Source organism: Nomascus leucogenys, chromosome 7b (assembly GCF_006542625.1).
Source record: "Nomascus leucogenys isolate Asia chromosome 7b, Asia_NLE_v1, whole genome shotgun sequence".
NCBI classification, from domain to species: Eukaryota; Metazoa; Chordata; class Mammalia; order Primates; family Hylobatidae; genus Nomascus; species Nomascus leucogenys.
The window spans coordinates 27,010,712-27,029,995 of NC_044387.1; the positions used below are offsets into that span (position 1 = coordinate 27,010,712).

Sequence of the window (19,284 nt, forward strand, 5' to 3'; positions counted from 1 at the left end):
CAGATCCTGCCTGTGTGGGCACTCTACATCCAAACCTGCCACAAAGAGTAAACCTGAACCCCCAAACCCAGGTACCACAAAGGATTGATGAAATGCTGAGCCTAAGATCTCACCCCACAGCCATTCCAAAACCCTGCACCAGGAACCCAGTGCCACTGCAGCTACTTGTAGGCCATGTCATACCTGGGAACAACAGGGATCCTCTTGATAAGTCTCCCTATTGTGGTGAAATTAAATATAGGAGGACCCCAAGAATACTTGACATTAAGGAAATTAACAATCCATACCACCACTGCCACAAACTTCTACAGCTTAGGCCACTAAGAAACCCACAGTTACTGCTGACATTAATTACAGCTGAAAAAGCTTCATGGACCCTATTCCATTGCACTTATCTGTAAACAAAATTACCATGCCCTTCCCAACTGGTATACTAAAGCCCAAATGCAGGTGAAAGTATTTCTCTATGAAAACTACTCTACAAGATGTGGAAGAGGTGATTGTTCCAACAGGTGTGTGGATCAATGCAGGGACACAAGAAACATGAAAAAGGAAGGAAATATGTCACCACCAAAGGAACACAAGTCTTTAGTAAAAGAACCCAATGAAAAGGAAATCAATGAATTTCCAGAAGAAGAATTCAATGTAATGACACTAAGGTAACCCAATGAAGTAAAAGATAATACAGTAGATAATTCAGTGAAATCAGACAAAGAATTCATAATATGAATAAGAAATTTAACAAAGATAGAAATCACTAAAATTAATCAGTTTCTTCAACTGAAGAATTTGATTAATTAAATGAAAAGTACAGTCCAGGCCTTCAAGGAGAGACTTGATCAAGCAGAACAAAGAATCTCAGAACTTGAAGATGGGTTGCTTGAAATATTTTCTGCAGAAAAAAATAAATATAACAAAGTCTACAGTATTTATGGAACACCATTAGGCAAACAAATATTCATATTATGAGCTTTCCAGAAGGAGAAGAGAAGGGAAAAGCATAGAAAACCTATTAATGAAATAATAGCTGAAAACTTCCCAAGGCTATGGAGAGATATGGACATCTGGATCCAGGAAATTCAAACATCCCCAAAGAGACTTAACCCAAACAGGTCTTCTCTGAGGTATATTACAGACAAATTTTCAAAAGTCAAAGACAAAGAGAAAATTCTAAAGCTAGCTAGAGGTAAGCAGCAAGTCACATATAAAAGAATCTGTAATTAGACCAACAGCGTTTCTCTGCAGAAACCTTACAGGACAGGAGAGAATGATCAAAGTACCAAAAGAAGAAAAACAGTATCAGCCAAGAATATTATACCGAGCAACACTCTCCTTCAGAAATGAGGGAGAAAGTTTTTCCCAGACAAACACAAACTGAGAAAATTCATGACCACTCTGTCAGCCCTACAGTAATGCTCAAGAGAGTCCTATTTTTGAAAGCAAAATACAATAATTGCTATCATGAAAGCACATAAAAATACAAAACTCACTGGTGGAGCAGATACATGAAGGAGAAATGGAAAAAGCATCAAACCTTATCACTAGAGAAAACTACCAAACCACAATAATAAGAGAAAAACAGGAACAAAAGGATATACAAAACCACCAGAAGACAAATAACAAAGTGACAGGAGTAAGTCCTTAACTGGCAATAATAACCATGAATCTAAATGGATTCCATTTCCCACCTAAAATATAAAGACACGCTGAATGGATAAAAAGCTATCACCCAGTTATATGCTGCCTTCAACAAACTCACTTCAGCTGTAAACATACATATGGATGGAAAGAGAAGGCATGGGAAAAGATACTCTACTCAAATGAAAACAAAAATCAAACAAAGGTGGCTACTTCTTATGTAAGATAATACAGATGTTAAATCAAAAACTGGAAACAAACACAAAGTCATTTTATAATGATGAATTCAATTATATCATGATGATCAATTCAGGAAGGAGGATATAATCTTTTTAAATATATATACACCCAACACCAGAGCATACAGATATGTAAAGGAAGATAAAGGAAGTCCTGTGATCAAGAATAAATAAAACAATTGTAAATATTTTATCTAAAGTGACAGATAGACTCTAATACAATAATAGATGGTGGCATTAACGCCCCACTGTCAGCATTGGACTGATCATCTAGACAGAAAAACAATAAACATTAGATTTAAACTACAGACCAAATGGATCCCACATGCATTTATATAAATTTTTATTAAACAACTGAAGAATACATGCTATTTTCATCAACACATGGAACATTCTCCAGGATATATCATATTAGGCCACAAAACAAGTCTCAACAAAATTAAAACGATTAAAATATTTCAAATATTGTTTATGACCACAGTGGAATAAAACTATAATTCAGTAGCAAGAGGAACATTAGAAACTGTACATATACATGGAAATTAAACAACATGCTCCTGAATGACCAATAGGTCAATGAAGAAATTAAGAAGGAAATTTGAAAATTTCTTGAAACAAGTGAAAATGGAAACACAGTATACCAAAAACAATGGGATACAGCAAAAGAGGTAAATTTATAGCAATAAATGCCTACATCAAAAAAATAGACTTCAATTAACCTAATGAAACATCTGAAGGAACTAGAAAGGCAAGAACAAATCAAACACAAAAAATAGTATAGGGAAAGAAATAATAAATGTCAGAGTAGAAATGGACAAAATTGGCACTAAAAAACCAATACGAAAGATCAACAAAATGAAAAATTCATTATTTGAGAAGATAAACAACAAACCATGGCAAAATAACCAAGGAAAACGTGAAAAGATCCAAATAAAGTCAGAAGTGAAAAAATGAGACATTATGATACCACAGAAACACAAGGGATTGGGCCAGGCATGGTGGCTCATGCCTGTAATCCCAGCACTTTGGGAGGCCAAAGTGGGCGCATCACCTGATGCCAGTTTAAGAGCAGCCTGGCCAACATGGTGAAACCCTGTCTTTACTAAAAATACTAAAATTAGCCAGGCATGGTGGTGGGTGTCTGTAATTTCAGTTACTTGGATAGCTGAGGCACAAGAATCACTTGAACCTGAGAGGTGGAGGTTGCAGTGAGTCGAGATCCTGCCACTGCACTCCAGCCTGGGCAACAGAGCGAGACTCCCTCTCAAAAAAAAAAAAAGAAATACAAATACAAAGGATCAATGGGACTATTGTGAACAATTATATGTCAATAAATTAGAAAACCTAGCAATAATGGATAAGTTCCCAGAACCCTCCAAGATTAAATGTAGAAGAAATAGAAAACCTGAACAGACCAATTATGAGGAATGAGAATGAGTCTGTACCTACTACGTGTAAGGGCCCATGGGAGGTACAGTAAATAATACAAAGATGAACAAACAATTCATAGTCCTTATCCATTGGATGGATTGTAGAGTTATAGGAAGAGACAGGCAAATAAGCAAGGAACAATAATAATAATAAAGACATACCATGAAAGAGGCAGAGAATGGTGAGAATGAGTAGATTGGTATTGGATTGGTATCTAAACCAAATCCAATCATGAGTATATTCAAGCTCTAGTAAAGAGAGGTCATTGCCTCCTGATAGGTTTAGCTTGAGACATACAAGTTCTATTTAAGAAATACTTCTATTATATGGTTATCCCAGTATCAGAAAGGTCAAAATTTTAGGTGAAAATGTTAAAAGACATTTTCAGATCAAAGAAACACATTATAAATATTAGGCATACTCCAAACATGTAGCTCACTGAAACTCAAATTGTACCCTCAACAATTTTGTGCTATTATTCTAGTTCTCCATAAGCCCTGGGACCTGAATAAGATGTTAAAAATTAATTAAGTGAAAGTTTAGAATTCAGAGGCTTCTTTGAATTATGTTTTTAAATTGCTCTTTAATATGTATGTGATCATAAATACTTTCTCCCTTCAAAAAGCCAGAACATTACAGATGCTTTTAGTGATCCCTTTGAGCACCTTTCTTCTCTGTCCTATTTTCTTCTTTCCACCCCTAGAAATAATTTCTTTGTTTTTTATGATATATATATTTTGATACATATGAATTTAATTAATTTCTTGAACTACTTATGGATTCTATTGTATCATTTTTTATTTATTCTGTTAAAAGACATTTTGTTAGCTATGTTTAATAGTGAAGGCACCACTGAAAAACCTCGTACATCTTGTGTTTAAATGTTTCTCCATATGCCATAGATACAAAATTTCTGGTCATGTTATGAATGCTATAGGTCTTTTAACTTTGCTTTTGGTGTCTTTAGCTGTATAGAAGTTTTAAATTTGGATGTTGTAAAATGTGTCAGTCTTTCCATTTATAGATTTTGCTCCGGGTGTCTTCCAGTTAACAAATGTAATTTGAGCAAAAAAGTATGGCAGGCACTGTTTGGGATATTTGCAAACAAAACAGACAAAAATTTCTGCATTTGTGACGTTAAGAAAGCATTGTCTAACTCAAGGTCAATAATGCATTTTCTTTCAATAGTTGTTAAAATTTTAACAACGTTTGGATTTTTATCTATATTTTTCCATTTAGTATGTGCTAGAAGCTAATTTTGTTTTGTTACCCAGTACTATTTGTTGGATAGCAGTACTGTGTCCATTCAATTATAATTCCTCTTCTTTTATATACCACATACCTATAAATGCTTGAATCTATTCCTGGGTTTGTTATACTGTTATGTTTGTTACTGTACCTGTAGCATACTGTTTAAATTGCTGTAGCATTGTGGTGTTTTGCTATGTAGTAACCAAGTTCTTCCCTCTTTCTTTTTTCTTTTCCTTTTTTTTTTTTTTTTTTTTTTGGTGAGATTATCTTGGCTAATTTTTCATACTTACTCATTCAGGGAACTTTAGGATTTATTTAAGATCAAGTTTTATAAATTATTCTATTGGAACTTCATTTTTGAGTGCAATGAAGTTGTGGTGAATTTTAGAGAGCTGACATTCTCAAAATATTGACCGTTCCACACATACCTGAATGTTATATTACCATGTTTGTTTAGATTTCCTTTTATATCCTTTAGTAAAGCTAATTTGCTCAATAAGCTCCTGTACCATTTTTTGTTTGCTTTATTCCCAGATATTGTTTGTCATACTAGTGAATAGGATTTTTTTTGGTTACATTTTCTAATTATTGCTGGTATTTGAAAAAGCTACCAATTTTTTTTTTTAAGTGTTCATCTTCTGTCTGGTGACTTTTAGTGTATTATCTTACTAGTTCTAATAATTGGTAGATTATACTGAGTTTTTAGGTAAATGGCCAAATTGTTTGTAAATAATAATAGCTTTCCATCTTGCTTTTCAACCTTTAAATTATAATTGATGTAGATTTCTGGCAGATATTTTTATCAAATTAAGAAAAAATCCTCAAATTTCTAATTTGCCAATGGTTTTTATTATGCATGGGTATTAAATATACCAAATGCATTTCAGTATAAATTGAGATTATTGTTTTTTCTTTTTCTCTCATTTTGAATTACATAGAGTTTCTAAGGTTATGAAAATTTAATTGCATTTAATATTATATCACTATCAATTTTGGCTAGAATGATGTGAGAACACATTTTAAGATGTACATTCTTTTATAGAAAGCTGTCTGCCAAGGAGAAGGAGACGACACACTTGAAAACCTAGTATTTGACCAAAGGTAAAGTATTACCAGAATAATATCATTTTCTTAGTTATATTTAATTATTATTAGAATAATTCAGTATCAGGAATGTTTGTTTTATGGTCTGCTGTTATTAAACTTAAATGCTTTGTTCTTGAATTGACAAGAAAAAGCAAGTATTACAGGGTCTACAAAATTAGTTCTCAGACAGGAACGACTTTACCCCGTTTCCCCAGAAGATATTTGGCAATGTCTAGAAACATTTTTGCTTGTCACTACTGTGGAAAGTGAGGCTGCTGCTGCCATCTAATGGGTAGAGGCCAAGGATGCTGTTAAACGTCCTTCAGTGCACAGTCTAGCCACCCCACAACAAAGAATTTTTCAGTCCAAAATATTAATTGTGCAAATATTTAAAACTCCTGGTTTTGGAAAAAAGGGAAAAGTTTTAATTGCATGAGTAAACTAAACATAAAATTTTTATGTGTAATTTATTTCACTTGTTATGTATTTATTAAACTAGATGGAACAGAATATGCTATATTTTTTATTGTCTTTTTTTTTTTTAGCTTTTTAGCTCCTCTTATTACTGAGTATGATAAACACCTAGGAGAACTAAATGGGCAGCTGAAATATTATCAGGTATGAAATCATAGTTATGAGGCTTTTGTAATATTTTATTATGAAAATAAAAAGTAAAATAGACTCCGTCTTTTTAAAAAGACATTGATGAGAAAGAGAATATTTGCTGTAACTAACCAATTGGTGGCCCTCTGTAAATATGTGTGAATGTATATATGTGCATATGTTTAAAGATTCTCTTCTAGCTGGGTGCGGTGGCTCATGCCTATAATCCCAGCACTTTGGGAGGCTGAGACAGGAAGATCATTTGTGCCTAGGAGCTTGAGACCAGCCTGAGTAACGTAGTGAGACCCCATCTCTTTTTTTTTTCTTTTCTTTTTTTTGAGATGGAATCTCACTCTGTTGCCAGGCTGGAGTGCAGTGGCGCAATCTCGGCTCTCTGTAACCTCTGACTCCCTGGTTCAAGCGATTCTCCTGCCTCAGCCTCCCGAGTAGCTGGGATTACAGGCATGTGCCACCATGCCCAGCTAATTTTTGTGTTTTTAGTAGAGATGGAGTTTCACCATGTTGGCCAGGATGGTCTCGATCTCTTGACCTCGTGATCCGCCTGCCTCGGCCTCCCAAAGTGCTGGAATGAAGTTAGCTGGGTGTGGTGGTGTGCACTTGTGGTCCTAGCTACTCAGAAGGCTGAAGTGAGAGAATTGCTTGAGCCTTGGAGGTCGAGGCTTTAGTGGGCTGTGGTCAAGCCACTGCACTCCAGTCTAGGCAACAGAACTGGACCTTGTCTCAAAGAAAAAAAATACTCTCTTCAGTTTTGTCTTTTAATTCAGTGTTTCCTTGCTCTTGCTATCTTGCATGAGCTATTTCTTAGGTGCTTAGAAGAATCTTTTAATGTCATTATTGTTTGCTTACATCTCTCTGTCTTTTTTTAACCTAAAACTGTCTCTCATCCTTTCAGACCTTCCTCCTTACCTCATTCTGTCTGCATCTCCCATTACTTGCAGAATGGATTATCATTTTCGGTCCCAGGGCTTATGGAGAACTAGAATGATAGCACAAAATTGTTGAGGGTACAATTTGAGTTTCAGTGAGCTACATGTTTAGAGTATGCCTAATATTTATAATGTGTTCCTTTGATCTGAAAATGTCTTTTAACATTTTCACCTAAAATTTTGACCTTTCTGATACTGGGATAACCATATAATAGAAGTATTTCTTAAATAGAACTTATATGTCTCAAGCTAAACCCATTAGGAGGCAATGACCTCTCTTTATTAGAGCTTGAATATACTCATGATTAGATTTGGTTTAGATACCAATTCCTGGATAAATACAGTTGTAGCAAGGGTGGCAGGGTTGGCTTTCATTAATGCAAATGGAAGAGAGTGTAATGACTTTATATTAAAGCAGCCTGGCCAGGTGTGGTAGCTTACGTCTGTAATCCCAGCACTTTGGGAGGACAAGGCATGCAGATCACTTGAGGTCAGGAGTTCGAGACCAGCCTGGTCAACATAATGAAATCCCATCTCTACTAAAAATACAAAAATTAGCCAGGTCTGGTGGCCACACACCTGTAATCCCAGCTACTCGGGAGGCTGAGGCAGGAGAAATCACTTGAACTTGGGAGGGAGAGGCTGCAGTGAGCCGAGATCATGCCACTGCACTCTAGCCTGGGCAACAGAGTAAGACTCTGTCTCAAAAAAATAAATAAATAAAATATATTAAAGCAACCCCTGAGACTGATTTCCTCAGAATCGGGCTGTGTGTGTGGCAGACTCTAAGCACTTTCTCCCTTACTTCCTTTTCTTTTTATGCACGGACATGAAGGGATCCTACTGTGTACTTTCAAGTGTAGCACATAGTAGGCCCTTAAATATTTAATGAATGATTAAATGCCAGGGCTTATGGGAAGAAGATGATTAGAGCTAACTTAACAAGCCCTTATTTATCAATTAATGCATTGATATGTAGCTTTACTAAAAGAACACATAATGCTTCCAATTTCTAAAAATAAAATTAGGTTCTTTCACTGCATTTGAAATTATTTAGGCTTTCATTTCCAAGGTTATTTCTCAAATACATAAAGTTGTCCTGTAGACCCAAATGTCAAATAAAAGCATTTCATTAAAATTATAGTGTCTGTTTTATCATAAAGTCTTCCTGGTCTTTACTGTGTATTTTTTAGCCTGTAGTTATTTAAATTTAGGACAAGCACAGTAATGTCTTTTAATCTTCCTAGCTGACAAAGAGCAACAGAAAGCTCTCTTTTGCACAAATGGTATTTTGCTTTTGTTTTCAGGACTAGTGAATTTAAAGTTGCTGCTGAATTTACTCTCTCTAAATTCCTATAATAACATATTATGTACTTTGGTTGTTATAACATAGGATAGCTAATTATCTTGAAATTAAATTCTTTTAAATTTTTTGTAATCTGATTCATGTATTTCTTTAATCAGCCATTTTACTAAGATGTTTAACTTTGTTTTTCCATTTTGCATTCTTTACCGCCAAAGGTTGATCACTCAGTTAATTACAAGAGAGAGATAAACTATGCTAGAAAGCCTGAGTCTTTGATGATAAAAATAATTGCTCCTTCTTTTATAGAAAAAAAAATGTTGACAGCTAAGAATGGTTGCTCAGATAGATGGATTGATTAGAAGGATTAGTTCTTATGACTTATTGACCTAGTCAAAAAATAGTATATCTCCAAAGCAGGAAAAGTAGCACTGCAATTCTCTATATGGACGATTTTCTGCCAGAAAATATAAATAGTAGGGAAGAATTTGATGATGTGAGAAATACTGTGTGGATTTCACTTCCTTCCAAATGTAAATATTTTGAAATATTTTACAGTCAGGAATTTATAGTGAGAGTGTTACAATCCATCTTTAGTCTTAGCTAATGAATATATCTTACATAATTAAGAGTAATAAATATTCTTTAAGATGCACTGATAGTTTTGCAACTTTTAAAGATCAGTTTATTGGCTGCAGTGGGCTGTGATCGTGCTCTCACACTCATCTTAGGGGGAAAAAAATTATTTAAAAACTATAAAATTAAGATAATGGCTACAATAAATCCAAACCACTTGCCATGGCATTCTTAAAACCCTGTACCTGTCTTTCTGATTTTATATCTCACTGTATCAGTCCATATATGATCAGTGCTCAATTATCTGGTAGTGAATTAATCCATGTTGGTTTAATTGTGTTTCAGGCATAACGGGGGCCTTGGAAAAGTTCACCTTTCAAACCAAATTTATAGTTAGAATTTGCTATTCTGATCTCCTAGACCAAGCTGCCTTGATCTTCTCTGGTTGAAAGGGAGAGAAAAAGGCTTGCAGAACTGCCTGTTCCACCTGGCCCTTGCGAAAGTGTACTCCAGGATAAGCTTCTCTCCTTTAGCCTAGGAAGCACCATCAAGACTAATACACAATCATGAATTGGTTACAGTTTTAAGTGAGATTTTGCATGCTTTTACATGTAAATTCAGGGTTTTGTGTGTGTGTGTGTGTGCGCGCGCGCGCGCTCTCCATTTGCCCATTCACACTTATACTGAGAGTTGACTACTTATTTTTTGCTATTTTGCTTTTACTCATATTTTCGCCAACTTTAAATGCTCTTTCTTTTCTTTTGAAATCCTAACATCTTTTTACTCCTTCAGAGAGCATTAATCAGACCTTCATTTAATTCCCTTTCTAGTGTGCATTTTATTCTTCCTTGTATTTTAGTTAGGATTTTTTTTAACCATCTTTCCTACTATTTTTCAATAAGCATGTCTGTTTACCTTAGCAGCCTTGTATGGTACAGAGAGTTTAGATAGTTAATGAAGGTGGTGAATCAGAGACTGAATGAATGACTGCTAAAAAAAGACCTCTATTTTCTTCTTTACTGTTAGCATTTTGCCTTTTGAAATACTAGAAAAATATATATGCTTATCACCTTAACTGAGGTGAATTAACTAAGATATACATTCAAGATACAGGAACCATCTGGTATTTGTTATAGTGACATACTCCAGAATATCTTCCATCTGTTTTTCACAACTACAAGTCATAGGAATTACATTTATAAACATTTCTCACCATGTTACATAAAATATTTCTATTTTATTTATATTCTATTTAAAATGAATGTTTTATTGTGTTCTGTTTATTAGTAAATTATCCATATTAATTATCCCGTTGTTAGAAATAAAGAATAAGTCTTTCATATCTGTAGACTAGTGTCAGAATCTGATTGCTTACGTGAGTGGTCTACTTAATGGAGATCTGATTGTCTGGAAAATGTATTGCCACACCATATTTTATTCTTTCAGAAACAGGTGGGTGAGATGAAACTACAACTTGAAAATGTCATCAAGGAAAATGAAAGGTAAATCAATTAACTATTGGTTTTATCTTTTATTATTGTCTTAGGTAACTTTTATTTTTGTTATTTGATATTTGATAGCTATAGTATTAATAGTTAAGAATGTGGACCCTGGGGCCTGATTTTCTATTTGACTCCTGGCTCGATTACTTGTTAGCTGTGTGACCCTGGACAGGTTACTTCCCTTTCTACTTTAGTGTCCTCTTCTATAAATTAGAGATAATAATAGAACCTATTTCATAGGGCTGACTGTAAGGGATAAAGTAAGTACTTGGAGTAGCATACAAAATAAGCACCTTACCAATATTAGCAATCAATAATGTAGTATATAATATATATGTATATAATATATATGTATATTAGAAAACATTGATAAAATGAAAACTTTTCAGCCTACCACTCAGCTTGAATGTTAAAATGTTGCCAGTGCTGGTGCATCTATCCATGTTTTTCTTCCATTTCCCATCCTTCTCTTTCTATCTGCCAGAGATAAACAGTATCTTGAATTTTGTGTTTATCATTCCTTTGCTTTTACTGTTTTTTTATAGGTATGTGTATCTCCAAGAGATATACTTTTTAGTTTTATATTTTTAAAGACTGTATAAAAATGGTATCATCTAGTGTTCTAGGACTTACTTTTTTAGTCAATAACATACACAAGTGCAAGAGTTTCAAGGAAGGAAGTTGCTGGATTATAGGTTATATGAATATCAATTTTGCAATATAATATCAACTTAATTTCCAAAATAGGTATACCAATTTACATTCTTACCAGTGATATTTATGAGTTTATATTGATCTATGTCTTTTAATACCTGTAGCTCTTGTTAAGCTTCTTAATTTTCATCATTTTGGCTGTTAAATACTTTTTTATTGTGGTTTTAATTTGCATTTTCCTGAATACTAATATTGTTGACTTTTTTTTTTTTTTGAGACAGAGTCTTGCTCTGTCTCCCAGGCTGGAGTGCAGTGGTGCGATCTTGGCTCACTGCAAGCTCTGCCTCCCGGGTTCGCGCCATTCTCCTGCCTCAGCCTCCCCAGTAGCTGGGACTACAGGCACCCGCCACCACGCCCAGCTAATTTTTTTGTATTTTCAGTAGAGACAGGGTTTCACCGTGTTAGCCAGGATGGTCTCAATCTCCTGACCTCATGATCTGCCTGCCTCAGCCTCCCATTGTTGACCATTTTTATATGTTTATTTACCTATGTGGTTTTCTTTTCTCTTAAAATGCTTGTTCATACATTTTCCCCATTTCTACTTATCTTGTTCTTATTAAATTGTCAAAGTGCATTATGTGATCTGTATTCTGAAAATTTGCCAGTCAGTCTCAACACAGTAAACAATAACCATTCTAGAAATTTCAAACAAGAAAGGATTTAATTCACTTACATTTAAGTGCTACTAAATCATTGGTTTTACAATTACACCTCAGAGACTATAATCCTGAGGTTAGGAATTTATGGTGCTACCACCATCGCAATTACTACCATGGCAGCATCATTTCCATAAAACTGGAGACTTGATATTGGAAAAAGGGCCATAGGATATTGACTACAAGAGACATTTTTGTCTATCCAGTTTTACTTACCAGCCACCATATCAACAGAAAAAAATGATCTCAGCTCACTTCTACCTTCTGTATCTCCCTTAAATGCCTCTCACTGGTAAAATTTTAATCTTATGCACAACTTCAGCTGCAAGACATCTGGGCAATGTAGTTTTGGACTTTCTGCCCCTGGGACAGAGGCCAGAATATGGAAGGGGAGAGAAATAAATAATGAGTGCCAGTGGTTCATACAACGCATTCGATAATAGGTGTTTCAAATGTATATTCCCAGACTGTGGTGTGTTTGATGAACAGAATTTTTTTCTTTTTTTTTTTTTTAACTTAAAGTAAATCTCTCACTCTTCTCCTGTGGTTATTGTTCTTTGTATCTCCTGTAAGAAGTCCTTTCTCAGCCTAAGTCATAGAGATCTTCTCTTATATTTGCTGCTAAAAAATGCTTAAAGCTTTTCCATACCCAGTTTCTTAACTTTAACCCGTAAAATTCATATAACTGGACTGAAATCTGAGACATCATTTTTTGTTGACTTTTAACTAGACTAAAAATCCAAAAGTTTTTGAGTTCTAAATTTATTCAAAACATGGGCTCTTTTAAAGTTCGACATTGTTTTATTTGTATTTTTCTATATTATAATTTTATTTTTATTTTTATTATATTTATTTTTATTTTAGTGTAGCTATATTTAAGTTAATACATGCTGTTCCTTAAAATTATATAGCACACCCACGGAATTGTCTTGCCTTTGGCTATTTCATGATTTTCTCTCTTCCTTGTATTTTCCATTAGTTTTCTTTCCTTCTAATTTCCAAAAACTTCACATATTTAAGCTGTCAGTGTTTACTGAAGTGCAAAATAAAGTACATCTTTTAATTGGGCTTTTGGTTTTTCTCATTTAGTTTTGTTTTTTTCCCATGGGAAATTTTTTTTAATCTTAGTATTTTATGATTTACTATTCTTTTCCAAAATACTTATTAAGCAGGAATGTACTCTTCCTAGTAAAGAATATTATAAAGATTTCTGAATCACCAATATACTTAGATAAAGCTTGTATTTTAATGTGCTGAGAATAGACAAGGTATTTTATGGTTGAGATAATCATTTAATTGTTTCCTATATTGGACTTTATATTATTCCTTTCATATGCAGGTCTTTTGAAGCCAGTCTTTAAAATCTGCCTTCACCTATTTAATGGTAATGCAGTCATGTCTCATGAGTATGTTTATTCCTAGTACAATAGGAAAGTGCAAAAAAATGGATTCTAAGTTTATTAAAGACACTTGGTAACTTGAAAGTGTTAATCAGGTTTTAAAGTGAACTCTACTAATTATGTCATTAAGAAACATCCTACTTTTAATTATATATTGCGGCTAAGGACTACAAAATCAAAAGAATTTATTCTTTTTAAAGAAAATACCTTAAATTTATATACATGGACAGGTCTAAATAATGGAAGGCAGCAAAGTTGTGGATTATGTAAAAGTATGCAATTTCACATTACTGAATTTTGGAAAAATTTTAATACTTACATTTGCGTATCAGAGTATATTATCTGAGAATTTACTACAATAGGAAATAATGAAGTCATTTTATAAAACTCAGACTGAGGAAAATGTAAAAAAAATACATATTATTATCATGCTCCCTTCCATTTTTAAATCCTTGAAATGTATTTCATGTTGAGATTATAGAGGTTTTTGTTTTGTCTTGTTTCTTTCTCAATATTATTTTTTCCTCCTCTCATAGCTTTCCAGAGGAAGGAAATTGAGTAAGATAATTGAGTAAATGAATGAATACATGTACAGCATTTTCTGATACTAAGTAAATACAAAGTAAATTTTATTATTGTCCTTTTTTATTTTACTATTAAGGGTATGGAAGACACCATCTGTTGCTAGTACAAGAGCTGTTTTTTTTCCTTCATACATAGTCACATAACCCTAATTTTGTTACAGTGGCAATGTGCTCAGGGAAGATGAGCTTCTTCCATAACCTGAGATAGTAAATCATTGACCTAAACCAGTTTTTATGTCTTTTTGCCAGGAATTGGTTTGGAAGTGGACATGTGACCTAGTTTTAGCCAGTGAGATATAAAGGAAAGTCTCTTGTGGAGCTTCTGAAAAAGTTTTTCTCTCTGATAAGAGGAGAGAGGGCAAAAAGAAAGTAAAGGGCTACAGGCTAGTCAGAGACGACGCCGGTGGCAGCCAAGAGATCTTTATTGGAGAGGTAAAGGTCAGGTCGCGCGGGGGAGAGAGAAAAGAGAAGAGAAGAGAGAGAGAGAGCTGCTGGTGTGCTGGGTTTTATATCCCTTGGGCCTACGTGGGGCGGGCCCAAGGGAAGGCAGGAGATGCTTCTTTCTGATTGGCCCTCCTTTGGCGGGTTCAGACAGTGCCCGGTCAAGGAGGGGAGAAGAACCCAGAACCGGTGCCATTAAGGTACCCCTGTTGCCTAACAGAAAGCCTTCCCCTTTTCCTGCTCCTTGTCATTTTAGAAAGTGATGTGTGAAGCTGCCATAGCCATTTTTAAACTATGAGTGTAGGTATCAGCAACATGAGAAGATTAGAAGAAGAGAAACATGAGGAAACCTTTGCAAAGTCCTCAAGTGATATTATTGAGCTACTGAAGCAAATCTGGAACTATATACCTTCCAACTTAATATTAGGTAAAGTAAGAAAATAGTCATTCGCAACCGTTGAGTGATTACTAAATGTCAGGCACCATTTAAGGCTTTGAGATACATTAGTGAATAAAATATACAGAAATGACTGTTCTTATTTATTTTTTGGGTGTTTTATTACTTGTAGCCTAAGTGTACTAATAAAGAGATTTAATTACATCTGTCAGGGGTTCACAAACTGTAGATCATGGGTCAAATCTGGCCTGCCACATCTTTTTATAAATAAAATTTATTGGATCATAGCCATGCTTAGTCATTTAAATCTCGTTGATGGCTGCTTTGTTTTATGTGACTATGAAATTGAATAGTCGTGACAGAGATTGAATGGCTCACAAAACCTAAAATATTTATGTACTCTCTGGCCCTTTACATAAAAAGTTTACTAATCCCTAATACATGGAATGTTCTTTCACTGCAGAATCTCTTAAACTAGTCTTTAACAGTCACTAAAAAGTTTTTTTTGAAATTTAAAACTATCTTAAGATATTTATTTAGACATATATATATATATAGCTTTAGAACACAGACATAAAACTTCAAGATTATAAAGTTACTATTTAGTATATAAAGTAGTTAGTATATGAATCTAGTATGTAGTGATATTTGGCATCTTGTTATTTTTTATTTTCTGATAGCCTCATATTTATTTTTTTAGATTACAACTAAATATGTTACAGATTTAAATAGCATTATACAATGGAATTATTTTAAACACATATTTATTGATGTGCTTTCATAATTTGACTAATGATAATCAATGGTGTGATATTAAATTTGATTTTACTTTCCCTAATTATGCCATTCATTTGTGCTGACAATATCCTATGAATACAGTATAGTAAATGTTTATTATCTATTTGAAATTTGGGAAGGAGTTCATGTATGTATTTACAAAAACAATAATAAAGCCATTATTTTTCAATGCTAGCCCAGAAAATGTTACTCTCCTCCCTTCAAATTAATTTGTTTATGTAATTTCAGAAGATGTGATGTAAATGTTTTATCTATTCTTGAGTGAAAAAGAGAAAAGAAATCTCTGGGATTACATGGTCAACACCACTGTGCTGGCGTTTGTACTTGAGGTCATTATACTGTGAAGAAGAGCATTCCCCAAAGCCCGCCAGAAGCCTATCTGCCTAAGCTTTAACTGTGAAGTTTTAAATATCTATTTTTAATAATCTCATGAAAAGCCAGAACTAACCTGGTTTCTGTAAGTGTCTTGGTTTATAATTGAGTTTATGTTTTTGTATTTATGTATGTATAGACCTCTCATCAAACTTCATTTTGTTACTAGTCTTAAGTCACCTTACATTGGGTTCCTTAAACATGGTAAACTAGTTTCAACCTGAGGACCTTTTACTTGTTTCTTCTTCCTCGAATGTGTTTCTCCAGAGCTGCACAGGACTGGACTTTTCCCTTTATCCAGTCTCTTATCAAGGAGACATTCCTGAGTGCATTATCTAGCCCTGCTCTTTCCAACCCCTCCCCTCTTTCATTTTTATATTATCCAATTTCATTTTATTCATAGTACCTTATTACTATTTGAATTTTTTTTTTTTTTAAGTTCTGGGATACATGTGCAGAACATGCAGGTTTGTTACATAGGTATACATGTGCCATGGTGGTTTGCTGCACCTATCAACCCATCATCCAGGTTTTAAGCCCCACATGCATTAGGTATTTGTCCAGTGCTCTCCCTCCCCTTGCCCCCCACCCCCGAATAGGCCCCAGTGTGTGATGTTCCCCTCCCTGTGTCCATGTGTTCTCATTGTTCACCTCCCACCTATGAGTGAGAACATGCAGTGTTTGGTTTTCTGTTCCTGTGTTAGTTTGTTAAGAATGGTGGCTTCCAGCTTCATCCATGTCCCTGCAAAGGACATGAACTCATTCTTTTTTATGGCTGCATAGTATTCCGTGGTGTATATGTGCCACATTTTCTTTATCCAGTTTCTCATTGATGGGCATTTGGGTTGGTTCCTAGTCTTTGCTATTGTAAATAGTGCTTCAGTAAACATATGTGTACATGTGTCTTGATGGTAGAATAATTTATAATTTTTGGGGGTATATACCCAGTAATGGGATTGCTGGATCAAATGGAATTTCTGGTTCTAGATCCTTGAGGAATTGCCACACTGTCTTCCACAATGGTTGAACTAATTTACACTCCCACCAACAGTGTAAAAGCGTTCCTATTTCTCCACAGCCTCACCAGCATCTGTTGTTTCCTGGCTTTTTAATGATTGCCATTCTAACTGGTGTGAGATAGTATCTCATTGTGGTTCTGATTTGCATTTCTCTAATGACCAGTGATGATGAGCTGTTTTTCATGTTTGTTGGCTGTATAAATATCTTCTTTTGAGAAGTGTCTGTTCATATCCTTCACCCACTTTTTGATGGGGTTGTTTTTTTCTTGCAAATTTGTTTAAGTTCCTTGCAGATTGTAGATATTAGACCTTTGTCAGATGGATAGCTTGCAAAAATTTTCTCCCATTCTGTAGGTTGCCTGTTCACTCTGATGATCGTTTATTTTGCTGTGCAGAAGCTCTTTCATTTAATTCTATCTCAATTTGTCAATTTTGGCTTTTGTTGCAATTGCTTTTGGTATTTTAGTCATGAAGTCTTTGCCCATGCCTTTGTCCTGAATGGTATTGCCTAGGTTTTCTTCTAGGGTTTTTATGGTTTTGGGTTTTACATTTAAGTCTTTAATTTATTTTGAGTTAATTTTTGTATAAGGTGTAAGGAAGGGGTCCAGTTTCAGTTTACTGCATATGGCTAGCCAGTTTTCCTGGCACCATTAGTTAAATAGGGAATCCTTTCCCCATTGCTTGCTTTTGTCAGGTTTATTGAAGATCAGATGGTTGTAGATGTGTGGTGTTATTTCTGAGGTCTGTGTTCTGTTCCATTGGTCTATATATCTGATTTGATACCAGTAACATGCTGTTTTGGTTACTGTAGCCTTGTAGTATAGTTTGAAGTCAGGTAGCGTGATCTTTTTGATTAGCTTTATTCTTTTTGCTTAGGATTGTCTCCAGCTTTGTTCTTTTTGCTTAGGATTGTCTTGGCTATATGGGCTCTTTTTTGATTCCATATGAAATTTAAAGTGTTTTTTCTAATTCTGTGAAGAAAGTCAGTGGTAGCTTGATGGGAATAGCATTGAATCTATAAATTACTTTGGGCATTATGGCCATTTTCACGATATTAATTCTTCCTATCCATGAGCATGGAATGTTTTTCCATTTGTTTGTGTCCTCTCTTATTTCCTTGAGCAGTGGTTTGTAGTTCTCCTTGAAGAGGTCCTTCATATCCCTTGTAAGCTGGATTCCTAGGTATTTTATTCTCTTTGTAGCAATTGTGAATGGGAGTTCACTCATGATTTGGCTCTCTGCTTGTCTATTGTTGTTGTATAGGAATCCTTTGATTTTGCACATTAATTTGGTATCCTGAGACTTTGCTGAAGTTGCTTATCAGCTTAAGGAGTTTTTGGGCTGAGACGATGGGGTTTTCTAAATATAGAATCATGTTGTAGTCCAACAGACACAATTTGACTTCCTCTCTTCCTATTTGAATATCCTTTATTTCTTTCTCTTGCCTGATTGCCCTGGCCAGAGCTTCCAATACTGTTTAATAGGAGTGGTGAGAGAGGGCATCCTTGTAATGTGCCAGTTTTCTAAGGGAACACTTTCAGCTTTTGCCCATTCAGTATGATATTGGCTATGGGTTTGTCATAAATACCTGTTACTATTTTGAGAAATGCTCCATTACTACCTAGTTTATTGAGAGTTTTTATCATGAAGGATGTTGAATTTTATCAAAGGCCTTTTCTGCATCTATTGAGATGATCATGTGGTTTTTGTCATTGGTTCTGTTTATGTGATGAATTTCATTTATTGATTTGCATATGTTGAACCAGCCTTGTATCCTAGGGATGAAGCCAACTTGATCTTGGTGGATAAGATTTTTGATGTGCTGCTGGATTCGGTTTGCTAGTATTTTATTGTGGATTTTCGCATCGATGTTCATCAGGGATATTGGCCTGAAATTTTGTTGTCTCTCTGGTGTTGGTATCAGGATGACACTGGCCTCATAAAATGAGTTAGGGAGGAGTCCCTCTTTTTCTATTGTTTGGAATAGTTTCAGAAGGAATGGTATCAGCTCCTCTACACCCCACATTAACAGAATATTGATGTAGAATTCGGCTGTGAATCTGTCTGGTCCTCGGCTTGTTTTGGTTGGTAGGCTATTAAGTACTGCCTCAATTTTAGACCTTGTTTTTGGTCTATTCAAGGATTTGACTTCTTCCTAGTTTAGTCTTGGGAGGGTGCATATGTTCAGAAATTTATCCACTTCTAGATTTTCTATTTTATTTGCATAGAGATATTTAGAGTATTTTCTAATGGTAGTTTTTATTTCTGTGGGATCAGTGGTGATATCCCCATTATCATTTTTTATTGTGTCTATTTGATTCTTCTCT

General features: G+C 34.7%; 1 protein-coding gene across 4 annotated transcripts in view; it reads left to right on the forward strand.

Annotated features, from left to right (window-relative positions):
- SCLT1 (sodium channel and clathrin linker 1) overlaps nucleotides 1-19,284 on the forward strand; it is a 202,696-nt gene that overhangs the window by 32,461 nt on the left and 150,951 nt on the right. For 2 of the 4 annotated variants that reach the window (XM_030815705.1, XM_030815704.1), the window contains exons 3-5: nucleotides 5,602-5,660; nucleotides 6,191-6,263; nucleotides 10,521-10,576. In XM_030815705.1, the coding sequence (XP_030671565.1) occupies nucleotides 5,602-5,660; nucleotides 6,191-6,263; nucleotides 10,521-10,576 (188 nt within the window). Of the gene's footprint in view, nucleotides 1-5,601; nucleotides 5,661-6,190; nucleotides 6,264-9,419; nucleotides 10,423-10,520; nucleotides 10,577-11,511; nucleotides 13,014-19,284 lie in introns of those variants that run through there. The other 2 variants (XM_030815706.1, XM_030815707.1) reach the window with 2 other exon arrangements.